This window comes from Ranitomeya variabilis, chromosome 4 (genome assembly GCF_051348905.1).
Source record: "Ranitomeya variabilis isolate aRanVar5 chromosome 4, aRanVar5.hap1, whole genome shotgun sequence".
Taxonomy (NCBI): Eukaryota; Metazoa; Chordata; class Amphibia; order Anura; family Dendrobatidae; genus Ranitomeya; species Ranitomeya variabilis.
The window spans coordinates 653,851,743-653,878,850 of NC_135235.1; the positions used below are offsets into that span (position 1 = coordinate 653,851,743).

The window sequence follows — 27,108 nt, forward strand, 5'->3', positions numbered from 1 at the left end:
ATTTGGTGGCTAGGTCCTTCTGGTGGCCTTCCTTGTCGTGGGATGTGCGCTCCTTTGAGCAGTCCTGTGGGATTTGTGCTCGGGCTAAGCCTTGCTGTTCTCGTGCCAGCGGTTTGCTTTTGCCTTTGCCTGTCCCGAAGAGGCCTTGGACGTACATTTCCATGGATTTTATTTCGGATCTTCCAGTCTCTCAGAGAATGTCTGTCATCTGGGTGGTGTGTGATCGTTTTTCCAAAATGGTCCATTTGGTGCCCTTGCCTAAGTTGCCTTCCTCCTCCGATTTGGTTCCTCTATTTTTTCAGAATGTGGCCCGCTTGCACGGCATCCCTGAAAATATTGTGTCTGACAGAGGATCCCAGTTCGTGTCCAGATTTTGGCGGATCTTTTGTGCTAAGATGGGCATTGATTTGTCTTTTTCGTCGGCCTTCCATCCTCAGACGAATGGCCAAACCGAGCGAACTAATCAGACCTTGGAAACTTATTTAAGATGTTTTGTTTCTGCTGATCAGGATGATTGGGTGACTTTTTTGCCATTGGCCGAGTTTGCCCTTAATAATCGGGCTAGTTCTGCTACTTTGGTTTCGCCTTTTTTCTGCAATTCTGGTTTTCATCCTCGTTTTTCCTCGGGTCAGGTTGAGCCTTCTGACTGTCCTGGGGTGGATTCTGTGGTGGATAGGTTGCAGCAGATTTGGAACCATGTGGTGGACAATTTGAAGTTGTCACAGGAGAAGGCTCAGCGCTCTGCCAACCGCCGTCGCTGTGTGGGTCCCCGACTTCATGTTGGGGATTTGGTATGGCTGTCTTCTCGGTATGTTCCTATGAAGGTCTCCTCTCCTAAATTCAAGCCTCGCTTCATCGGTCCTTATAAGATTTTGGAAATCCTTAACCCGGTGTCATTTCGTCTGGACCTCCCAGCGTCGTTTGCCATTCATAACGTGTTCCATAGGTCTTTGTTGCAGAGGTATGTGGTGCCTGTGGTTCCTTCTGTTGAGCCCCCTGCCCCGGTGCTGGTTGAGGGCGAATTGGAGTACGTGGTGGAGAAGATCTTGGATTCTCGTATTTCTAGACGGAGGCTTCAGTATTTGGTTAAGTGGAAGGGCTATGGTCAGGAGGATAATTCCTGGGTTGTCGCCTCTGATGTTCATGCGGCCGATTTGGTTCATGCCTTCCATGTTGCTCATCCTGATCACCCTGGGGGTTTTGATGAGGGTTCGGTGACCCCTCCTCAAGGGGGGGGTACTGTTGTGAACTCTGTTTTTGGGCTCCCTCTTGTGGTCACAAGTGGTACTGTGTGAGTGCTATCTTTGGGCTCCCTCTGGTGGCTCTTTGTGTCATTCTGCAGGTCTGAGGCTGGATCAGCTGTCTCGTTATCTGTTAGCTGGTTTCCTATTTAGCTCACCTGGACTATCAGTTGTTGCCTGCTGTCAGTGTATTCAGTGCTATTTTGATCTCTCCTGCCTACCTTCGTTATCAGTCTCTCCAAGAGAAGCTAAGTTTTGTTTGTTCATTTTTTGATCATCAGTGTTCAATATGTTTCTTGGTTATTTATTTGTCCTTGTCCAGCTTGCTAATATGTGATTTCCTTGCTTGCTGGTAGCTCTAGGGGGCTGAGTTTCTCCCCTCACACCGTTAGTTGGTGTGGGGGTTCTTGAATTCTCAGCGTGGATATTTTGTATAGGGTTTTTTACTGACCGCACAGTTCCCTGCCTGTCTTCTGCTATCTAGTATTAGTGGGCCTCATTTGCTGAATCTGTTTTCATTTCTACGTATTGTATTTTCCCCTTACCTCACCGTTATTATTTGTTGGGGGCTTCCTATATCTTTGGGGTCATTTCTCTGAGGCAAGTGAGGTCTTACTTTCTCTATAGGGGTAGCAAGTTTCTCAGGCTGCGTCGAGACGTCCAGGAATTTAGGCACGTTCACCGGCTACCTTTAGTGTGTTTGGTTAGGATCAGGTTTTGCGGTCAGTTCAGTTACCACCTCCCTAGAGCTTGTTCTATGTTCAGTAACTTAGCTAGTCTAATCTGTGATCCTCAGCCACTAAGGATCATAACACCAAACACCAGGCTCCATGAATAGTGTCTGCGGGTGATACCGCTGCTTCTTCTGCTTTTGTGCGTGCAAGCCAATCCCGTCTTTGCAGGCAAAGATGTCACCTGCCCTTCATCTGTAGTTGCATACAAACTCAACTAGCACCATCAAGAAGCACGTGCATGTCCTTGTCCCAGCGCTGCATTCAATTGTCCTTACCCCAGTCCTTGGAACGCAAGCGGAAATACGCAGCCAACGTTACACAGGCCACAGTACTAAATTCATACATTTCTCATCTGCTTGCGCTTGAAATGTTACATTTTAGGCTCGTGGGAGACAAAAGCTTTCCGCAACCTGATGGCTGTGACCAACACAAGGTACTCTGTCCCAAGCCGCCACAATTTCTCCCGGTGTACCACAACAGTACCCGGGCCCTCAACAATGCTGTTACTGGGAAAGTGCACCTAACCATGGTCACGTGGACAAGTGCTTGTGGGCAGGGAAGGTACATCCACTGACAGCACAGTGGGTTAGTGTAGAGGAAGCCATGACCCAGTCGGATATTGGGAGACCATGTCATAGAAGTATGGAGGAGACAGGTTGTGGAAGGCTTTGTATGTCATAGTTAGGGTTTTGAACTGTAGCCTCTGGGCAATAGGAAGGCAATGTTGGGCAAGGCAGAGAGGAGAGGCTGGGGAATAACGGAGGGACAGTTGGATTACTCGGGCAGCGGAGTTTAGGAAAGATTAGTGGTGCAAGAGTGCTAGAAGGGAGGCCAGGGAGTAGAAGGCTGCAATAGTCGAGGCGGGAGATAATGAGGACATGCACAAACGATTTTGCAGTTTCTTGGAATGTACAGATCCAGGAAATGTTTTAGAGTTCTATTGGGCAGGAGGAGGCAAGGGCTTGGATATGTAGCTTGAAAGAGAGGGCAGAGTTGAGGATCACCCAGAGTCCCCGAACATGCGGTACTATTTGTCCCGGTGTGACATCCCGGCCTTACGCACGTGTCCCACAACATCACCTGTGCCCTCCACAATGCTGTTACTGGGAAAGTCCACCTAACCAAAGACACGTGGACAAGAGCTTGGGGGCAGGGACGTTACATCTCGCTGACGGCATACTGGGCTAACATAGTGGAAGCCAGGACCCAGTCTGAACTTGGGACGGTGCACGTCCTCCAAACCCCAAGTATTGCGGGCCCTGCATCAATCTGGGTTGCCCCCACAGTCTACAGCTCCTGCACCTCCTCTTCAGTTTCCATCTCCGAAAGTAGCACATCAGTCACAAGCTGGAAGCACTGCAGGACTGCCTCATCCAAGCGGCAAAAGCCTGTGCTGAAGCTAATATGCTTAGGTGACAAACAGCACAATGCTGAAGAGCTGTGGACAGCTCTGAAAGAGCAGTCAGATCTGTGGCTGACACCGCTGAACCTACAGCCAGGCATGGTCATGTGTGATAATGGCCGGAACCTGGTGGCTACTCTGAGGCAAGGCGAGCTCACACACGAGCCATGCCTCGCCCATGTGCTTAACCTCATTATTCAATGGTTTATGAAAAATGATACGGAGCTGCCGGATCTGCTAGGGAAAGTACGACGCCCTGCGTACTCATTTTAGAAAGTCAGCTAGAGCTTCATCCGCCCTTGCCATGCTTCAGAAGCTTTTGCAGCTTCTGGGTCACCGATTGATATGTGATGTTCCCAAGCATTTTAACTCTACACTGCGGATATTGGAAAGGATTTGTGAGCAGAAGAGGGCAGTTGGTGACTACCATCATCAACAAGGCCATCGGCATTCAGTAAGTAACAACCATAACAAGAATTAAACAAAAAAAAAGATCCTGCTCCTGACAACTTACAGTCTACAGTATAATGAGGTGGGGGGAGATAAAAACTACAGGGGTTTATTTTCAATGACAGTACTGAGGATAGTCGAAAGTTGTGGAGGCCTGAGGACAAGGAGGAGAGCATGGTCACTTGTCCTCTTGGTGGGGACACGGAAGTATTGACTGTTACCGGTCTTGCACTCATGGCTGAGTTTATGTTACGCTGTCTTTCCCGTCACCATTGCGTTCTCAAAATTGTGGGTGAAAGGCAATACTGATTGGTGACACTTCTAGACCCACGCTACAAGGAGAACTTTATATCTCTTATTCCAGAGGGTAGACAGGTGTACTAAAATGTTTTTGCGAAATTATTTAAAAAATTCCCATCTGAAAACGCTGGCAGCAGAGGTCACAGACACAGTTCATTGGCAAAGCAAGGAGTACAGGTGAGAGAGACACAACTCCATTCCAAAACATAACTATCCCGTAGCAAATAGAGCTGCGGTCAAGAGAAGTGCCACATGTATAAAATCAATACGAATCTTTATTGGGAGTATAAAATACATATAACCACAAACAAACATAGTATAAGGTGCCTCAAACAAACTACATATACCGTAAATGGGGTCAGCTAGGGCTGGACAAATACTAAATACACAGGACAAGATTGTTATGAATATTGCACATGAGATGGTATAGAACTCCTTGCCAAGAAAGCCCTTCAATACTATTAAACTTAAAAATTACTGCTATATGAACAGGCAATAACAGGAGTTCATGGTTGGACCCAAGCATGCTATGAACAGGTGCATATAATTACATGCAATCATTGCAAACTCAAATGAGCCTAACATGCGACCCATACCATTGCACCTACAGGCTCAGACTTGCCAAGAAATGCACCAATAGTAAGTATTAAGGAATAAACTAGCAAATACCCTGCGCCTTGTACATATTACCTGTGTCACTGCCGCTCTTAGAAAAGTGCTCTGCCCAGTGGCGCGCTCACCCTGATGGCCCCGACTCGCGTTTCGCGTGTGCTTCTTCCCAGCATATGGGGCACATGACAGAATGGGGGCGCAGGAAGAGAGCAGTACATGACAAGATGGGGGCGCAGGATAGGAGCAGCACATGACAGTATGGGGGTGCAGAATGGGAGCAGCACATGAGAGGATGGGGGCGCAAGATGGGTGCAGCACATTACAAAATGGGGAAGCAGGATGGGAGCAGCACATAACAGGATGGGAGCAGCACAACAGAATGGGGGTGCAGGATGGGAGCAGCACATGACAATATGGGGGCGCAGGATGGGAGCAGCACATGACAGGATGGGGCGCAGGATGGGTGCAGCACATTACAGCATGGGGCCTAGGATGAGAGCAGCACATTACAGGATGGGGGCGCCGGATGGGAGCAGCACATGACAGGATGGGGGTGCAGGATGGTAGCAGCACATACCAGGATGGGGACCATATACCAATATAAATGCTCGCCACCCGGGCGTAGAACGGGTTTAATAGCTAGTATTATATATTGCACGAAAATTAATCGCCAGATACTGGATAAATAATGAACCGCCGGCGTTAATAGAATTTCTTAGACAGTCTGATTCTATTGTGGACATAGAAAAGAGTATTTATGCTAAAAGGAAAGGGGAAAAAACATTTGAGACATTGGGGAAACCATGGGTGGAGAGAAGATAATCCCGACTGAAGGTTGTACTATCAATCACTTGCTGTTCATGTATGCAGTGGGAGGGGAGGGAAAGTTTACTGTAAAATTTGTGACCCTGCTAAATTTGACAATAATGAGATTATCTGTTATTTAAATTTCGTTAACTAAAATTTATCTGATTAAAAAAAACAATTGTACCCCAAAATAGTGTACAGAACTAGGGTAACAGACAGCAAATACAGTGGAATGTAGGCCTGAATTGCCGCAACTTGTAGGCCACAAATAGCTCCGTCATCTGACAGCGATACCAGACTGTTCAATATGTGGCTTGTATTTTTTAATTTTTTACCCCAAAATAGTGTTTTGAGCTAGGTTACATACAGCAAAAAAAGGTGAATGGAAGCCTCAAAAGCACATTTGTAGCCCACAGATAGATGAGGCGTGTCACAGATATACCACAAAATAGTGTATACTAGACAGCAAAAAAGTGGAATGTAGGCCTGAATTGCCACAATTTGTGAGCAACAAAGATCAGGCATATGACTGCGATACCAGACTGTTCAATACGTGGCTTGTATTTTTTATTTTTTACCCCCAAATAGTGTAAAGACCTAGGGAAGCAGACAGCCAAAAAAGTAGAATGAAAAGCAACTACCGTATATACTTGAGTATAAGCCGACCCGAGTATAAGCCGACCCCCCTAATTTTGCCACAAAAAAATGGGAAAACTTATTGACTCGAGTATAAGCCTAGGGTGGAAAATGCAGCAGCTACCGGTGAATTTCAAAATTAAAAATAGATGCTCCATACCGTTCATTATGGCCCCATAGATGCTCGACATAAAGCTGTGCCACATATAATGCTCTGCACTGTTCATTATGGCCCCATAGATGCTCGACATAAAGCTGTGCCACATATAATGCTCTGCACTGTTCATTATGGCCCCATAGATGCTCGACATAAAGCTGTGCCACATATAATGCTCTGCACCATTCATTATGGCCCCATAGATGCTCCACATAAAGCTGTGCCATATATAATGCTCTGCACAGTTCATTATGGCCCCATAGATGCTCCATAGAAAGCTGTGCCATATACAATGCTCTGCACCTTTGATTATGGCCCCATAGATAGCTGTGCCATATACAATGCTCTGCACCTTTGATTATGGCCCAATAGATAGCTGTGCCACATATAATGCTCTGCACCATTCATTATGGCCCCATAGATGCTCCACATAAAGCTGTGCCATATATAATGCTCTGCACAGTTCATTATGGCCCCATAGATGCTCCATAGAAAGCTGTGCCATATACAATGCTCTGCAGCTTTGATTATGGCCCCATAGATAGCTGTGCCATATACAATGCTCTGCAGCTTTGATTATGGCCCCATAGATAGCTGTGCTATATATTACCTCTGCACCTTTGATTATGGCCCCATAGATAGCTGTGCCATATATAATGCTCTGCACCTTTGATTATGGCCCCATAGATAGCTGTGCCATATAGAATGCTCTGCACCTTTGATTATGGCCCCATAGATAGCTGTGCCATATATAATGCTCTGCACCTTTGACCTTTGATTATGGCCCCATAGATGCTCCACATAAAGCTGTGCCTTATATATAGTGCTCTGCACCGTTGCCCCATAGATGCTCCACATAAAGCTGTGCCTTATATATAATGCTCTGCACCGTTGCCCCATAGATGCTCCACATAAAGCTGTGCCTTATATATAGTGCTCTGCACCGTTGCCCCATAGATGCTCCACATAAAGCTGTGCCTTATATATAATGCTCTGCACCGTTGCCCCATAGATGCTCCACATAAAGCTGTGCCTTATATATAGTGCTCTGCACCGTTGCCCCATAGATACTCCACATAATTCTGTGCCATTGCTGCTGCTGCTGCAATAAAAAAAACAATACACATACTCACCTCTCTTGCTTGCAGCTCCTCAGCGTCCCGTCCCGGCGTCTCTCTGCACTGACTGATCAGGCAGAGGGCGGCGCGCACACTATATGCGTCATCGCGCCCTCTGACCTGAAAAGTCAGAACAAGAGGACGCGAAGACTGAGCGGCGCCCGGCGGGTGGAACGAGGGAAGGTAAATATGTAATACTTACCTGCTCCCGGCGTCCCGCTCCTTCCCCCGGACAGCTGGTCATCGGTGCCGCAGCCTCTTCCTCTGTCAGCGGTCACCGGCACCGCTGATTAGAGAAATGAATTATGCGGCTCCGCCCCTATGGGAGGTGGAGCAGCCTATTAATTTCTCTAATGAGCGGTCCCATGTGACCGCTGAACAGGGGAAGAGCTGCGGCACCGAAGACAGTGTGACGGGCAGGGGGAGCGCCGGGAGCCCCGGAAGCAGGTAAGTATGCCTCAGCGCCCTCTCCCCCTCACCCGCCGACCGTGACTCGAGTATAAGCCGAGGGGGCACTTTCAGCCCAAAAATTTGGGCTGAAAATCTCGGCTTATACTCGAGTATATACGGTATTTGTAGAGCACAGATAGAACAGGCGTCTGACGGAGATAACAGACTGTTTAGTACGTGGCCTGCATTTTTTACCCCAAAATAGTGTATAGACCTAGGGTAGCAGACAGCCAAAAAAGTGGAATGTAGGCCTAAAAAGCAACTATTTGTAGAGCATAGATAGACCAGGAGTCTGTCTGAGCTATCACACTCTTCAATATGTGACCTTGAGGTTTTTTTTATTTTTTTTTACCCCAAAATACTGTATAGATCTAGGGTAGCGGACAGCCAAAAAAGTGGAATGTAGGCCTGAAAAGCAACTATCTGTAGGGCACAGATAGACCAGCGTCTGAGGGAGATAACAGACTGTTCAATAAGTGGCATGTATTTTTTACCCCAAAATAGTGTATATAACAAGGGTAACGGACAGCAAAGACAGTGTAATGTAGGCCTGAATTGCCAAAATTTGTAGGCCACAAATAGATCAGGCATCTGACAGCGATACCAGACTGTTCAATACATGGCCTGTATTTTTTCATTCTTTACCCCAAAATAGTGTATAGACCTAGGGTAACAGACAGCCAAAAAAGTGGAATGTAGGCCTGAAAAAGCAACTATTTGTAAAGCACAGATAGACCAGGAGTCTGACGGAGATATCACACTTTTCAATATGTGGCCTCGAGTTTTTTTTATTTTTTTTTTACCCCAAAATACTATATAGACCTAGGGTAGTGGACAGCCAAAAAAAGTGCAATGTAGGCCTGAAAAGCAACTATTTGTAGTACACAGATAGACCAGGCGTCTGAGGGAGATACCAGACTGTTCAATACGTGGCCTGTATTTTTTTATTTTTTACCATAAAACAGTGTATTTACCTAGGGTATCGGACAGCCAAAAAAGTGGAATATAGGCCTGAGAAGCAACTATTTGTAGAGCACAGATAGATCTGGTGTCTGACGGAGAGAGAACACTGTTAAATATGTGGCCTGGAATTTTTTTGGCCCACCAAAATTGTGTCAATAAGTAGGCTATGACACTAAAAAAAAAAAAAAATAAATAAATAAAAATGTTAGAGTACTAAAATTGTAGAATATTTAGCGCAATGATATGTGATGTGTGGTGTACAAAACAGTGATAAATATAAGAACTGTAGCTAAAGATTTTTTGGTCAGCAAAATGGTGTCCAAAAATGTTGTAAGACACTCCAAAATATACTACAGTACCAAAAAGGCCAGATTTTTATGCGCACTCACATCTCATGCCTGGGACAAAGAAAAAGCCATTTTAAATTGCTAGATTTTCACTCTGTTGTGTTAAAATTACCTGGCTGCAGTCTCCAGTGTGACCAAGCAAATAAATGTAAAAAAAAAGGGGGGGTTCTGGATTGCTTTGTAATAAAATTAGAAGGATTCAGGTGCCAAAAAAAATTAATCCTAGCCACAGATACCTGCAGCTAGGTGTATATATAAAACTAGATGGCAGCCCGATTCTAAAGAATCGGGAGTCTAGAATCCATATATACTTTATTTATTCAAATGTAAGAATAATACAATTAATAAATAATAGTAAGAAAGAACAAAAAATGGCTGCACTCACCAGCTCTTGACAATTCTTGACAGTACGGCACATTTCTGATTGGTCGCTCGCGGCAGGCGGCAACCAATCAGAAAAGTGCCGCGCACCACGAAGGCATATATCTTTGTCCACCCTGAGCGGGTGTAGGACGCTGGTGACGTCACTTATCTCCGGACATTATCTCCGGACAAAGCCACGGAAGTTGGCACAAATTGCCGGAAGTAGTATTCTAGGCAATTATATATTAGATTTTAATGTTATCAGTGTTTACCTTTGAACGTTTATATTGTATTGTCCTGTCACCAGCCATGTGTACGATTATCGGCCGAAAGCCTCTCTGGAACCAATAATCACCCCATGTAAAGGTATCTTTATAAGTTAAAGATTCAGAATACTATGACTTTTATCATATCCTGAACAGTCAAGTTTTTTATGAACCGTTAAGGTTTTCTGGTTGAAGTAAAAAAAACTCTGAGTGTTTACAGTTTGAAACCATAAAATGTTGAAAAATTGTCATTCTTGAGTATATCACTCAATGGTGCTCATAAACGTGTCAAATTTGATCTATAATATGCTTTAATATACGTTACTTTAATCTTTAATATACTTAAGAACAGGGCCCCAGACATCACACAGGGGGTCTGAAACACCGCACAGTGGTCCAAAATATCGCTGTGCTCTGCCTGGGGCCCCATATGCTGCCTGGGGCCCCTGTGCTCTGCCTGGGGCCCCATATGCTGCCTGGGGCCCCTGTGCTCTGCCTGGGGCCCCTGTGCTCTGCCTGGGGCCCCATGTTCTGCCTGGGGCCCCTGTGCTCTGCCTGGGGCCACTGTGCTCTGCCTGGGGCCCCATATGCTGCCTGGGGCCCCTGTGCTCTGCCTGGGGCCCCATAGGCTGCCTGGGGCCCCTGTGCTCTACCTGGGACCACTGTGCTCTGCCTGGGGCCCCTGTGCTCTGCCTGGGGCCCCTATGCTCTGCCTGGGGCCCCTATGCTCTGCCTGGGGCCCCATGTTCTGCCTGGGGCCCCTGTGCTCTGCCTGGGGCCCCATATGCTGCCTGGGGCCCCATATGCTGCCTGGGGCCCCTGTGCTCTGCCTGGGGCCACTGTGCTCTGCCTGGGGGCCCCATAGGCTGCCTGCGGCCCCTGTGCTCTGCCTGGGGCCCCATATGCTGCCTGGGGCCCCTGTGCTCTGCCTGGGGCCACTGTGCTCTGCCTGGGGCCCCATATGCTGCCTGAGGCCCCTGTGCTCTGCCTGGGTGTAGGACACTGGTGACGTCACTTATCTCCGGACATTAGCTCCGGACATTATCTCCGGACATTAGCTCCGGACAAAGCCACGGAAGTTGGCACAAATTGCAGGAAGTAGTATTCTAGGCAATTATATATTAGATGGGCATTTCCTGAAGGAAATACATGGTGCTTGAACAGCGCTACCAGCTTTACAGCAGCACTTTTCACACACGGGACTGGGGGGCGCGCTTACTTTTGCACCCGGGGCCGGGGGCGCACTTACTTTTGGGGCCGCACTTACTTTTGGTGGGCGGGGCTCCTCGGCCTCCGATTTGGTTGGTGGGGCCCCTCGTCCTCCGATTTGGTGGGTGGGGACCCTCGGCCGCCGATTTGGTGGGCGGGGACCGGCCTCCGCTTTGGTGGGCGGGGCCGCTCGGCCTTCGATTTGGTGGGCGGGGACCCTCGACCTCCGATTTGGTGGGCGGGGACCCTCGGCCTCCGATTTGGTGGGCGGGGACCCTCGGCCTCCGATTTGGTGGGCGGGGACCCTCGGCCTCCGATTTGGTGGGCGGGGACCCTCGGCCTCCGATGTGGTGGGCGGGGCCCCTCGGCCTCCGATGTGGTGGGCGGGGCCCCTCGGCCTCCGATTTGGTGGGCGGGGCCCCTTGGCCTCCGATTTGGTGGGCGGGGCCCCTCGGCCTCCGATTTGGTGGGCGGGGACCCTCGGCCTCCGATTTGGTGGGTGGGGACCCTCGGCCTCCGATTTGGTGGGCGGGGCCCCTCGGCCTCCGATTTGGTGGGCGGGGCCCCTCGGCCTCCGATTTGGTGGGCGGGGCCGGGCCCCTCGGCCTCCGCTTTGGTGGGCGGGGCCGCTCGGCCTTCGATTTGGTTGGCGGGGCCCCTTATCCTCCGATTTGGTGGGCGGGGACTCTCGGCCTCCGATTTGGTGGGCGGGGCCCCTCGGCCTCCGATTTGGTGGGCGGGGCCCCTCGGACTCCGATTTGGTTGGCGGGGCCCCTCGGACTCCGATTTGGTGGGCGGGGCCCCTCGGCCTCCGATTTGGTGGGTGGGGCCCCTCGGCCTCCGATTTGGTGGGCGGGGACTCTCGGCCTCCGATTTGGTGGGCGGGGCCCCTCGGCCTCCGATTTGGTGGGCGGGGCCCCTCGGCTTCCGATGTGGTGGTCGGGGCCCCTCGGCCTCCGCTTTAGTGGGCGGGGCCGGGCCCCTCGGCCTCCGCTTTGGTGGGTGGGGCCGCTCGGCCTTCGATTTGGTTGGCGGGGCCCCTCGGCCTCCGATTTGGTTGGCGGGGCCCCTTATCCTCCGATTTGGTGGGCGGGGACTCTCGGCCTCCGATTTGGTGGGCGGGGACCCTCGGCCTCTGATTTGGTGGGCGGGGCCCCTCGGCCTCCGATTTGGTGGGCGGGGACCCTCGGCCTCCGATTTGGTGGGCGGGGACCCTCGGCCTCCGATTTGGTGGGCGGGGACCCTCGGCCTCCGATTTGGTGGGCGGGGACCCTCGGCCTCCGATTTGGTGGGTGGGGACCCTCGGCCTCCGATTTGGTGGGCGGGGCCCCTCGACCTCCGATTTGGTGGGCGGGGCCCCTCGGCCTACGATGTGGTGGTCGGGGCCCCTCGGACTCCGCTTTGGTGGGCGGGGCCGGGCCCCTCGGCCTCCGCTTTGGTGGGCGGGGCCGCTCGGCCTTCGATTTGTTTGGCGGGGCCCCTCGGCCTCCGATTTGGTTGGCGGGGCCCCTTATCCTCCGATTTGGTGGGCGGGGACTCTCGGCCTCCGATTTGGTGGGCGGGGACCCTCGGCCTCCGATTTGGTGGGCGGGGCCCCTCGGCCTCCGATTTGGTGGGCGGGGCCCCTCGGCCTCCGATTTGGTGGGCGGGGACCCTCGGCCTCCGATTTGGTTGGCGAAGCCCCTCGGCCTCCGATTTGGTTGGCGGGGCCCCTCGGCCTCCACTTTGGTGGGCGGGGCCAGGCCCCTCGGCCTCCGCTTTGGTGGGCGGGGCCGCTCGGCCTTCGATTTGGTGGGCGGGGCTCCTCGGCCTCCGATTTGGTTGGCGAAGCCCCTCGGCCTCCGATTTGGTTGGCGGGGCCCCTCGGCCTCCGATTTGGTGGGCGGGGACTCTCGGCCTCCGATTTGGTGGGCGGGGACCCTTGGCCTCCGATTTAGTGGGCGGGGACCCTCGGCCTCCGATTTGGTGGGCGGGGACCCTCGGCCTCCGATTTGGTGGTCGGGGACCCTCGGCCTCCGCTTTGGTGGGTGGGGCCCCTCGGCCTCCGATTTGGTGGGCGGGGACCCTCGGCCTCTGCTTTCGTGGGCGGGGCCCCTCGACCTTCGATTTGGTGGGCGGGGCTCCTCGGCCTCCGATTTGGTTGGTGGGGCCCATCGGCCTCCAATTTGGTGGGCGGGGACCCTCGGCCTCCGATTTGGTGGGCGGGGACCCTCGGCCTCCGATTTGGTGGGCGGGGACCCTCGGCCTCCGCTTTGGTGGGTGGGGCCCGTCGGCCTCCGATTTGGTGGGCGAGGCCCCTCGGCCTCCGATTTGGATGGTGTGGACCCTCGGCCTCCGATTTGGTGGGCGGGGACCCTCGGCCTCCGATTTGGTGGGCGGGGACCCTCGGCCTCCGATTTGGTGGGCGGGTACCCTCGGCCTCCGATTTGGTGGGCGGGGACCCTCGGCCTCCGATTTGGTGGGCTGGGCCCCTCGGCCTCCGATGTGGTGGTCGGGGCCTTTCGGCCTCCGCTTTGGTGGGCGGGGCCGGGCCCCTCGGCCTCCGTTTTGGTGGGCGGGGCCGCTCGGCCTTCGATTTGGTGGGCAGGGCTCCTCGGCCTCCGATTTGGTTGGCGGGGCCCCTCGGCCTCCGATTTGGTGTGTGCTCTGCCTGGGGCCACTGTGCTCTGCCTGGGGCCCCATATGCTGCCTGGGGCCCCTGTGCTCTGCCTGGGGCCCCTGTGCTCTGCCTGGGGCCCCATGTTCTGCCTGGGGCCCCTGTGCTCTGCCTGGGGCCACTGTGCTCTGCCTGGGTGTAGGACACTGGTGACGTCACTTATCTCCGGACATTAGCTCCAGACATTAGCTCCGGACAATAGCTCCGGACAATAGCTCCGGACAATAGCTCCGGACAAAGCCACGGAAGTTGGCACAAATTGCAGGAAGTAGTATTCTAGGCAATTATATATTAGATACGCAGCAGCAGACAGTAATGGACTCTCTTGATGTATGCAGTGAGGCTGCCGTCACACTAGCAGTATTTGGTCAGTATTTTACATCAGTATTTGTAAGCCAAAACCAGGAGTGGAACAATTAGAGGAAAAGTATAATAGAAACATATGTACCACTTCTGCATCACTCACTCCTGGTTTTGGCTTACAAATACTGATGCAAAATACTGACCAAATACTGAACGTGTGACGGCAGCCTCACTGCATTGTGTCCTTGTGGGGTGGATCCCTCTCTCAGGTGTGCTATTATGGGTGAAGGGAAATCATCCAATATAGGAAGTCTGTAAAGACACAAGCAAAACGCAGCAAATTCTCAAACATTTTAATACCTGCATTTTTGCTGCGTATTTGACCGACTCAGTTGAAGTCAATGGGTGAAAAACATGGCAAAAACACACAAAGAATTGACCTTCTTAGGCTACTTTCACACTAGCGTCGTGCACTGCACGTCGCAACGTTGCGGCGCACCGACACAAACTGTGAAAGCGCCGCACAACGGGGGCAGTGGATGCAGTTTTACAATGCATCCGCTGCCCCATTGTGAGGTGCGGGGAGGCAGGGGTGGAGTTCCGGCCACGCATGCGCGGTCGGAAAAGACGGTCACGACGCACAAAAAAACGTTACAGGTAACGTTTTTTTGTGGCAACGGTCTGACGCAACACGACGCAACCGTCGCACGACGGTTGCGACGTGTGGCAATGCGTTGCACTGCGTCGTTAATGCAAGTCTATGGAGAAAAAAACGCATCCTGCAAGCAATTTTGCAGGATGCGTTTTTTCTACAAAACGACGCATAGCAACGTGCAGTGCACGACGCTAGTGTGAAAGAGGCCTTAGGATTTAAAAGCAGCACAAATCCAGAAAGTACAAATACTGATCATGTGGACAGCAGTTCAGTATTCTTACTGACTTTGCTGGCATAAAGATTCCTTAGCTTTTTTGGGCCAATTCCATGCGGAAAAAATCCTGCAGAAATGCACCGTGTGCACAGAGTCTTATAATTCAAACTTTGGAATACTGAAACTTCACATAATACCCATGCACATGTATATAAAAATGTCTGGAGGGTCTGAGGGATAAGAGATTTCTTGGTCATAATATAGCTATTTTGAATAAGATGAATATTTCCCATTCTACTTATAGAAAAGTTATTGGGTTAGTAGCAATATTAGCCCTTTAGCCCCTTAACGACATACATGTACAAAGCACATTAGCAGAAGTGGTATTGAGCAGGCTCACGGAGTGAGCCCCCCACATACCTGGCAGATAATGGCTGTGACACACAGCCAACGCCTGCCACTAACAGTTGAGGCTGGAGGAGAACAATTTTGTAAGGTGCTGATGGCGATATCTTAAGTCCAGAGGAAAACGTGTTGTTTGGACTGCCCGATAGGAATATGCATGGTTACTCATTTGTCCGAGTAACTCTGATATGATCCCAATTCAAAAGATTTATAACTCAACATGAAAAGGACTATTTATTCTTACATATTTTCACCAGTTCAAGACTGGGCCATTTATCCTCATATAGAACAAGGCATATTTTCAGATTTTTTCATACATGCGGTTTTATCTCTTCACCACACAGCCTGTTTTCTCCTTCCTGACCAGGCCAATTTTGTCAATCCTGACCAATGTCACTTTATGTGGTAATAACTTTGGAACGCTTCAGCGGATCCCATTGATTCTGGGACTGTTTTATAGTGACACATTGTACTTAATGTTAGTGGTAAACTAAGAACAATATTTTTTGCTATTAAGAAAATGTTGCAACTTTCAGATTTTTTTTCGAAACCCAATTTTTTTTTTTGTTAGGAAGTTAGGCGGGAGTTAATCAACAATTTCTCATTTTTACAACAAAATTTACAAAAGCATTTTTTTCTTTAGGGACCACATCACATTTGAAGTCACTTTGAGGGGTCTATATGGCAGAAAATACCCAAAAGTGACAGCATTCTAAAAACTGCACCCCTCAAAGTGCTCAAAAACACCTTCAAGAAGTTTATTAACCCTTCAGGTATTTCACAAGAACTAAAGCCATGTGAAGAGTAAAAAATGAAAAATTTTATTTTTACCATAAAAATGTTGTTTAGCCCCCCAATTTTTTTTTATTTTCACAAGGTTAACAGGAGAAATTCCAATAAGGAAAAACTACTGTTTAGGTGCACGGCAGAGCTCGGATGGGAAGAAGCGCCATTTGACTTTTTGAATGCAAAATTGTCTGGAATCGTTAGCGGACACCATGTCACGTTTTGTGAGCCCCTGATGTGCCTAAAAGGTGGAAATCCACCACAAGTGACCCCATTTTGGAAGCCACACCCCTCAAAAAAAATTTCAACAGTGTGGTAAGCATCTTGAACCCACAGATACTTCACAGAATTTTATAATGTTGAACGGTGAAAATAAAAAAACAAAAATTTCCATCAAAACTGTTGGTTTTGTTCCAAATTTGTCATTTTTACAAGGATAGCAAGAGAAAATGAACCCCAAAATTAGTTCTTCAATTTCTCCGGAGTACGCCAATACCCCATATGTGGTTAAAAACTACCTTTGAGGCACAGTGCAAAGCTCAGAATGGGGGAAGCGCCATTTTGGAGTTCAGATTTTGCTGGAATGGTTTGGGGGTGCCATGTCACACTGGCAGAGCCCCCGAGGTGTCAGAACAGCGCAGATGTATTCATCTAGTGGTGCAGTGAGCATGTTGACACCTTATGTGCCTCACAGAATTTTATACCATTAGGCGGTGAAGAACACAATTACATTTTTATCACACAAATTTGGTTTTAGTCCCAGATTTTATATTTTCACATGGGAAAATGGGTAAGGGTGCTTTCACCTTGCTTTCGTGGATCCCGTCAGGGCATACTTCCAAACTCTCCCTGCGCAAGACGGGGTTCAGACGTATGGGCCTACAGAGCCATAGACTGATTGTGAAGGCAGAGCGAATGTGCACTCTGATGTGCATCATTTTAGGGAGTGTCCGCCTACTGGAGGTTGACTTTCAGATGCAGTCTGCTAGGTCTGAGTGTCTGCCTCCAATAGGCAGAAACTTCCAAAAATGATGCACATCAGAGTGCACATTTGCTCGCCAATACCATAACAGTCTACGGTCCCGTCGGTGCATATGTCCAAATTCCGTTTTTCAGAGGGGTTAGATGTATGCATCGACAGGACCCACAAACGCAATGTGAAAGCATCTTAGAAATGGCACCAAAATTTGTCACACAATTTGTACCATTCATTTTCTCCTATTATCCCCTTTGAAAATTAACAACTTGGGGCCAAAAGCAGTACATTTTAGTGGAATAAATGGTAACTTTCCATTTACTCAGCCAAATGTTCCACAATTTTATGAATGGACTAAAGCCTAAAAATGCTTATCACACCTCTACAAAAATTCCTGAAGAAGAGCAGTTTCCAAAATGGGGTCACGTGTGGGGATTTCTGCTGTTTTGGCATGTCCGGGGCTCGTCAAATTTGACATGGCATTCGCAATCTATTCCAGCCAAAATTGAGCTCCAGAATTCATTTGGTGTTCCTTCCCTTCCGAGTCCTGCTGTGCACCTTAACCCCTTCATGACCCAGCCTATTTTGGCCTTAATGACCTTGCCGCTTTTTGCAATTCTGACCAGTGTCCCTTTATGAGGTAATAACTCAGGAACGCTTCAACGGATCCTAGCGATTCTGAGATTGTTTTTTCGTGACATATTGGGCTTCATGTTAGTGGTAAATTTAGGTCGATAATTTCTGAGTTTATTTGTGAAAAAAACGTAAATTTGGCAAAAATTTTGAAAATTTCGCAATTTTCACATTTTGAATTTTTATTCTGTTAAAAACCAGAGAGTTATGTGACACAAAATAGTTAATAAGTAACATTTCCCACATGTCTACTTTACATCAGCACAATTTTGGAAACAAATGTTTTTTTTGCTAGGAAGTTATAAGGGTTAAAATTTGACCAGTGATTTCTCATTTTTACAACAAAATTTACAAAACCATTTTTTTTAGGGACCACCTCACATTTGAAGTCAGTTTGAGGGTTCTATATGGCTGAAAATACCCAAAAGTGACACCATTCTAAAAACTGCACCCCTCAAGGTGCTCAAAACCACATTCAAGAAGTTTATTAACCCTTCAGGTGTTTCACAGCAGCAGAAGCAACATGGAAGGAAAAAATGAACATTTAACTTTTTAGTCACAAAAATTATATTTTAGCAAAAAATGTTTTATTGTCCCAAGGGTAAAAGGAGAAACTAGACCACGAACGTTGTTGTACAATTTGTCCTGAGTACGCTGATACCTCATATGTGGGGGTAAACCACTGTTTGGGCGCACGGCAGGGCTCGGAAGTGAAGGAGCGCCATTTGACTTTTTCAATGAAAAATTGGCTCCAATCTTTAGCGTACACCATGTCGCGTTTGGAGAGCCCCCGTGTGCCTAAACATTGGAGCTCCCCCACAAGTGACCCCATTTTGGAAACTAGACCCCCCAAGGAACTTATCTAGAAGCATAGTGAGCACTTTAAACGCCCAGGTGCTTCACAAATTGATCCGTAAAAATGAAACAGTACTTTTTTTACACAAAAAAATTATTTTAGCCTCAGTTTTTTCATTTTCACATGGGCAACAGGATAAAATGTATCCTTAAATTTGTTGGACAATTTCTCCTGAGTACACCGATACCTCACATGTGGGGGTAAACCACTGTTTGGGCACATGGTAAGGCTCGGAAGGGAAGGAGCGCCATTTGACTTTTTGAATGAAAAATTATCTCCATCGCTAGCAGACACCATGTCACGTTTGGAGAGCCCCTGTGTGCCTAAACATTGGAGCTTCCCCACAAGTGACCCCATTTTGGAAACTAGACCCCCCAAGGAACTTATCTAGAAGCATAGTGAGCACTTTAAACTCTCAGGTGCTTCACAAATTGATCCGTAAAAATGAAAAAGTACTTTTTTTTCACACAAAATTTCTTTTAGCCTCAATTTTTTCATTTTCACATGGGCAACAGGATAAAATGAATCCTAAAATTTGTTGGGCAATTTCTCCTGAGTACGCCGATACCTCATATGTGGGGGTAAACCACTGTTTGGGTGCACGGCAAGGCTCGGAAGGGGAGGCGTGCCATTTGACTTTTTGAATGGAAAATTAGCTCCAATCGTTAGCGGACACCATGTCGCGTTTGGAGAGCCCCTGTGTGCCTAAACATTGGAGTTCCCCTACAAGTGACCCCATTTTGGAAACTAGACCCCCCAAGGAACTTATCTAGATGTGTGGTGAGCACTTTGAACCCCCAGGTGCTTCACAGAAGTTTATAACGCAGAGCCATGAAAATAAAAAATAATTTTTCTTTTCTCAAAAATGATTTTTTAGCCCACAATTTTTTATTTTCCCAAGGGTAACAGGAGAAATTGGACCCCAAAAGTTGTTGTCCAGTTTCTCCTGAGTATGCTGATACCCCATATGTGGGGGTAAACCACTGTTTGGGCACATGCCGGGGCTCGAAAGGGAAGTAGTGACGTTTTGGAATGCAGACTTTGATGGAATGGTCTGCGGGCATCATGTTACGTCTGAAGAGCCCCTGATATGCCTAAACAGTAGAAACCCCCCACAAGTGACCCCATTTTGGAAACTAGACCCCCCAAGAAACTTATCTAGATGTGTGGTGAGCACGTTCAACCCCAAGTGCTTCACAGAAGTTTACAACGCAGAGCCGTGAAAATAAAAAATCATTTTTCTTTCCTCAAAAAAGATGTTTTAGCAAGCAATTTTTTATTTTCACAAGGGTAACAGGAGAAATTGGACCCTGATATTTGTTGCCCAGTTTGTTGTGAGTACGCTGATACCCCATATGTGGGGGTAAACCACTGTTTGGGCACACGTCAGGGCTCGGAAGGGAAGTAGTGACATTTGAAATGCAGACTTTGATGGAATGGTCTGCGGGCGTCACATTGCATTTGCAGAGCCCCTGATGTGCCTAAACAGTAGAAACACCCCACAAGTGACCCCATTTTGGAAACTAGACCCCCCAAGGAACTTATCTAGATGTGTGATGAGCACGTTCAACCCCCAAGTGCTTCACAGAAGTTTACAACGCAGAGCCGTGAAAATAAAAAATCATTTTTCTTTCCTCAAAAAAGATGTTTTAGCAAGCAATTTTTTATTTTCACAAGGGTAACAGGACAAATTGGGCCCCAATATTTGTTGCCCAGTTTGTTGTGGGTGTGCTGGTATCCCATATGTGGGGGTAAACCACTGTTTGGGCGCACGTCAGGGCTCGGAAGGGAAGTAGTGACATTTGAAATGCAGACTTTGATGGAATGGTCTGCGGGCATCACGTTGCATTTGCAGAGCCCCTGATGTGCCTAAATAGCAGAAACACCCCACAAGTGACCCCATTTTGGAAACTAGACCCCCGAAGGAACTTATCTAGATGTGTGGTGAGCACTTTCAACCCCCAAGTGCTTCACAGAAGTTAATAACGCAGAGCCGTGAAAATAAAAAATAATTGTTCTTTCCTCAAAAATTATGTTTTAGCAAGTAATTTTTTATTTTTGCAAGGGTAACAGGAGAAATTGGACCCCAACAGTTGTTGCCCAGTTTGTCCTGAGTACACTGGTACCCCATATGTGGGGGTAAACCACTGTTTGGGCGCACGTCGGGGCTTGGAAGGGAGGGAGCACCATTTGACTTTTTGAACGCAAGATTGGCTGGAATCAATGGTGGCGCCATGTTGCGTTTGGAGACCCCTGGTGTGCCTAAACAGTGGAAACCCCTCAATTCTAACTTCAACACTAACCCCAACACACCCCTAATCCTAATCCCAACTGTAGCCATAACCCTAATCACAACCCTAACCCCAACACACCCCTAACCACAACCCTAACCCCAACACACCCGTAACCCTAATTCCAACCCTAACCCTAATCCTAACCCTAATCCCAACCCTAACCCTAATCCCAACCCTAACCACAACTGTAACCCCAACACACCCCTAACCCTATCCGTAACCCTAACCACAAGCCTAATCTTAACCCTATTTCCAACCCTAGCCCTAATTCCAACCCTAACCCTAAGGCTATGTGCCCACGTTGCGGATTCGTGTGAGATTTTTCCGCACGATTTTTGAAAAATCCGCAGGTAAAAGGCACTGCGTTTTACCTGCGGATTTACAGCAGATTTCCAGTGTTTTTTTGTGCGGATTTCACCTGTGGATTCCTATTGAGGAACAGGTGTAAAACTCTGCGGAATCCTCACAAAGAATTGACATGCTGCGGAAAATACAACGCAGCGTTTCTGCACGGAATTTTCCGCACCATGGGCACGGCGGATTTGGTTTTCCATAGGTGTACATGGTACTGTAAACCTGATGGAAAACTGCTACGAATTCGCAGCGGCCAATCCGCTGCGGATCCGCGGCCAATCTGCTGCGGATCCGCGGCCATTCCGCTGCGGATCCGCGGCCAATCCGCTGCGGATCCGCGGCCAAATCCGCACTGTGTGTACATGCCATTACCCTAACCCTAACCCTACCCGTAACCCTAACCCTACCCCTAGTTCTAACCCTAGTTCTAACCCTAACCCTAGTGGAAAAAGAAAAAAAATATATTTTCTTTATTTTATTATTGTCCCTACCTATGGGGGTGATAAAGGGGGGGGTTTATTTATTATTTTTTTATTTTGATCGCTGTGATAGAACCTACCACAGCGATCAAAATGTACTTTGCAATGAATCTGCCGGCCGGCAGATTCGGCGGGCACACTGCGCATGCGCCCGCCATTTTGGAAGATGGCGGCGCCCAAGGAGAAGACGGACCGACTTCGGGAGGCTCGGTAAGTATAAGGGGGTGGTGGGGGGGTGGATCGGAGGACAGGGGGGGGATCGGAGGATGGGGGGAGCGGACAGGAGCACGGGGGAGCGGACAGGGGGACGGAGGGGGGTACCGGACAGAACGGAGGACTGGGGAGGAGATCGGGGGTGGTGGGGGGGGGCAGAACATGATTTCCAGCCATGGCAGATGCTATTGCAGCATCGGCCATGGCTGGATTGCAATATTTCACCATTTTCATAGGTGAAATATTGCAAATTGCTCTGATTGGCTGTTGCACTTTCAACAGCCAATCAGAGCGATCGTAGCCACGTGGGGGCAAAGCCACCCCCCCTGGGCTGAAGTACAACTCCCCCTCTCCCTGCAGATCGGGTGAAATAGGAGTTAACCCTTTCACCCGATCTGCAGGGACGCGATCATTCCATGACGCCACATAGGCGTCATGGGTCGGATTGGCACCGACTTTCATGACGCCTACGTGGCGTCAAAGGTCGGGAAGGGGTTAAACAGTAGTTTTACACCACAAATGGGGTATCTGAGTACTCAAGAGAAACTGCACAACAAATTTTAGTGTGAATTTTCTCTTGCTGTATTTGCAAAAATAAAAAATTGGGGCCAAAAGTAATATTTTTTGTGGTAAAAATGTATTTTTTTTTCTATTTTCATGGCTCTACATTACAAACATCTGCAAAGCATCTGGGGGTTCAAGATACCCTCCACACATCTAGTTAAGTTCCCTGAGGTGTCACTGAGGTTCCCAAACTGGTGTCACTTGATGGCGGTTTCCACTGTTTAGGCACATCAGGGGCTCTCCAAATGCGACACGGCAACCGCTAATTATTCCAGCAAATTTACGTTCAAAAATTCAAAATGGCGCTCTTTCCCTTCTGAGCCCTGTTGTGTGCCAAAAATGTTTTTTTTTCCCCACATAAGGGGTATCTGCATGCTTAGGAGAAATTGCACAACAATTTTTGGGGTTAATTTTTTCTTATCCTTTGTGAAAATAAAAAAAAAAATTGGGGTCTAAAGTTACATTTTTGTTACAAAAAGTTAAATGGTCATTTTTTACCTTCCACATTCCAAAAATTCCTGTGAAGCACCTGAAGGGTTTTCAGCACCTTGAGGGGTGGTTTTTAGAATGGTGTCAGTTTTGGGTATTTTCTGTTACATAGGCCCCTCAAAGTCACTTCAAATGATGTGGTCCCTAAAAAATTTGATTTTGTTAATTCTTTTGGAAAAATGAGAAATTGCTGGTTAAATTTTATTGCTAGTCAGAGCAAAGTACTGCAGTACGCAAGTGTCGGGAAAGGTCAGAGAGGCCCGGCGCCTGCTCACTGCAGTACTTTGCGCTGCCCTCAACAGGACAGATAAGTACGTCTGCGCCGGAGCCCAATGCCGGGGAGCCGGTGAAGCAAGCAGGAGGATGGCATCGCAAGAAGATGGGAGGTGCTGGACCCGGACCTGTGACACCCATCGAACCGGACCGCCTGCACAGGTGAGTATAATAAAAGTTATTTATCTTATCTTTTAGGTCAGATCGGGGCTTATCTACAGCATTATAGAATGGTGTAGATAAGCCCTGAAAGGCTGTGGCCGTAACTCGTATCGGCCAAAATTGGTGACAGGTTCAATTTAATGAAATATTTCCTATTATTAATGTACCATGCACATACATATTTTGAGACCCGTCAGTACATCACCGCTGGGGTGATTTATGGCAGCTAGATGGTATACCTTCCCACAGGTGAAGTGCATCCCCAGTGAGTAGATGGTGGATGGTGAGAGGCGCAGTGAAGAACGAGGACACAAGGTTGCAGTCTCTTTACCTTTACTGAAGACCAGAGTCCCCTTGTCCAGGTGGATATCAGTAGCCTTCCTCTAGCGTGGTGGTGTTGAAGTTCTTTACTGCCTAAGGCTTCACATAAGGTCCTCACAAATGTAATGTCTCTCTCTCTGTCCCCCATATAGGATAGGACAAACCCGTATGACTGGTGGCTTGAGGCGGTTTATAGGGACTCTATCATGCCCCAGCCTCTAAGGGGTGCCACCGTGCCTCCTGGGTGTAGGGCGGACAGGTAAAGTGAAATTAGCTGTCCTGCCGGTCTCTGGAGCAAAGCATAAAGGTCCTTACTCCCTCGGTGTTCCGGCTACCGGGCTTCTGCGCCTCAGAAGGAGGCAGCCTGTGTAGGGCTGGTCCCCTTATGGTATCCACTCCTTTGCTATGACTTCCTTGCACGCTCACTGCAATACAGTTCTGCCTTTGATGTCTGTTCCTAGGAGCTGCAGCTCTGAGGGCATGCACAGCTCCGTGTCCTTCTCCTTCATTCTCTGACAGGATCCCACCCCTATCAGGGACCAACTACCTGAGCGGAGGTCAGCCAGCAACTAACTAACTTTCCCTACAGGCGACCAGTTTTACCAATGTGGGGAGTGACCTAATAAATAGGAGCAAGAGCTCCCCCTGGTGGCCTGGAGTGTGAAATGTGTTGCATGTTTGTGATACCTGGATGCAGTTATCCTTCTTTGCCTCCAAACGCAGTATCACTCTCCCCGAGAGGAAAGCAATACCACTGCGACGACCAGGACCCTTGGGCGCCGCATCTCCATGCAGGAACTCTTACTATTTTTGACATATATCATGATATCACCATCTATAAATAATTGCCATATTCTGCAGTGACTACTCTTGCTACCAAGAAAACTTTACTTAAAAAATATTTTCTCACTTAGTATCAGTTCCCTTAGTAGTAATTGTGATAGATTTTTTGAGTATTCTAGTTATTTCATTTTTTATTGCATTAATAAACCTATTTCATATATGAATATATGTTTAGTATAAAGATGCTTTTAAACTGTTTATAATATTTTATGTTTTTCATACACAGATATCTCTTGAAAAAGGCCAGGAATGGGCCGAAACGTTGAACGTGTTTATATCTGTATTCACTTGGATATGATTTATTTTTCCATATGAAAATATTCAAATTTAAAATATTAATTTTTTTGAGTACCGAAGTTTACGGTTTACTGAGACACTTTTGTTTTGCTACTTAACTGGGGGCAGGACGAGTAATAGCGATTTAGATTTGCAGCAGCTTGTTTTTTATTAGTTTATTTTTCATTTATTTTACACATAGAGAACCATTGGTGGCATTTTATCAACAAAATACTATTTTTATAATCCTATTTCTTCTGTAACAGGGGCTGCCATATTTGTCCCAATTACAGTGGAATTGTAGCCTCCTGGTTGTACAGTAGAGCTGACTGGGTCTTCTGGGGTCCCACAGCTCTTGCTCCTTCCCTACATCCAGCGATCACATAACCACCTATTTCTGTATACACAGCGCTTGTGAAGTGCTGTGTTTACAGTGATAAGTAAGGCAGCGACGGTAATAAACCATCCTTGCCTTCTGTATGGGGAGTCTGACTGTATTTCACAGCCAGATCATCACTCCCGATCATGTGCAGCAGCTATACAATGAAGTAAAATTTTAGAACGTCACTGTAGAGCTGAAGGCATTTTTTTCTTGTATTATAAAATAAATGAGGGGTTCGGAAGTGCTTAATCACTAAAGATATTTGAAAAAAAAAATGTTAATATTTTTTCATGTTCCGTCTATATTTTTACATCCTTATTTTATCGTCTATTATCATATAGCCACGTATATTTATATATCACTTTGGCAGAAGTGGTGAATCTAAACCAAAAAACCTGAAAGACCACAGAGCTCACAGCAAACTATACAAAATTGTACCACCCAGTGACTGAGAAGAAACTGAGACTTCTCTACATTTAATAGTTACTGCTCACCTGGGTAGTCATATGTAGGAATCTCCTCTTTACACCATTCATCACCTCTCACATATGTCTCTGTAGTATTAATATGGGTCAGATCTTTACCCTGTAACAAATATTGGAAAAGTCACAGACAGATGGAGAAGTCACATCTATGATCAGCTCTAATCCTGCCATCTCCACCGTTCTCATTACACAAGTATAAAACATATAATACTGGTGGATAAAACAAGACTGAGCACAAGACCTTCACAGCCGTCTACACATCATAGGGGAGATCTCATGACCCCTTCTCTCCATCTACCTGATGGTCCTGAGGAACATTGTGATTTTCTTGCTTACAGTCCTGTGGAACAAGAGGACGGGGACATCTCTCTGGTGTTGTCATCTTACTGGATAGAACTGGAGGAAACACATACAGGGACTGAATTCATTCTTTACATACAGATAATTATAGGCCGCGTGTATTTAGCCCTGTCTATTACCTCGTGTTGTGAGGTGCTGGGGAACCTCCATCATGACGTCCTTGTATAGATCTTTGCGTCCTTCTACATACTCCCACTCCTCCAAGGAGAAATAAACAGCGACATCCTGACACCTTATAGGAACCTGACACATACAATGATACCATCATCACCTCGATAATTTAATTGCGTTAATGTATAATGTCCCAGCATTCCCAGCAGTGTCACCTCTCCAATCAGCAGCTCAATCATCTTGTAAGTGAGTTGTAAGATCTTCTGGTCCTTGATGTCCTCATGTATAAAGGGGAGAGGTGGAGGCCCTGTGATTGGGCTCAAGGGTCTTTCAGACACAGGGGTCTGACAGTGCTCACTAGAGGTCTTCGTCACTACTGTGTAATCCTGGTTGTGGAGAGACTCATTAATAAATCTCACTACAGACATTTCCAGAGTCCTCACCTATCCAGTTCTGGCCATCTGTTATTCCCATAGATAAGAATGATGCAATGTGATGTCATCAGAATCTCTCACCTCTCCAGTAAGCCGAAAGAGGATCTCTAGGGTGACATGTAATATCCTCTCCACCATCTTGTCCCTGCCAATCCTTGACGGGCCAATCAGGAACATTTTCTTATATAGCTCTCCAGAGAGAGAACCAATATTGTAGGGACCTAAATGGGAAGAAGATGTCAGTTTCTTAATGTAATGACGATCAACTTTTTGGGCAGAACCAACCATATCCCCCCCCTTCCCCCCCAGACACTGATCAGAGAGGTGACCGCTTTCCTTCAACGTAAATTTCCTTTTTAAGAAGGACCCACAAGTTCTCTGTAGAGATTAGGAAGGAGGAGGAAGCGTCCGGCAGGGCAGGTTTTAGGAAAGTGGGGCCCTAGGCAAAGGTTTAAAATGAGGCCCCAAATGCTAACATATTGCACATCAAACAGAAGCATTTCGGTTGTATTTACATGCGCTGAGTTCA

The 27,108-nt window shown here is 47.8% G+C and overlaps 1 protein-coding gene across 1 annotated transcript in view; it reads right to left on the reverse strand.

The window, feature by feature from the left end:
* The window catches only part of LOC143767439 (uncharacterized), a 100,252-nt gene that overhangs the window by 18,790 nt on the left and 54,354 nt on the right, over positions 1-27,108 (reverse strand). Inside the window, exons 7-11 of the mRNA XM_077255776.1 lie at positions 26,661-26,800; positions 26,361-26,531; positions 26,154-26,277; positions 25,973-26,070; positions 25,684-25,774 (exon numbers count right to left, since the gene is read on the reverse strand). Of these exons, the coding sequence (XP_077111891.1) occupies positions 25,684-25,774; positions 25,973-26,070; positions 26,154-26,277; positions 26,361-26,531; positions 26,661-26,800 (624 nt within the window). The remainder of the gene's footprint in view (positions 1-25,683; positions 25,775-25,972; positions 26,071-26,153; positions 26,278-26,360; positions 26,532-26,660; positions 26,801-27,108) is intronic.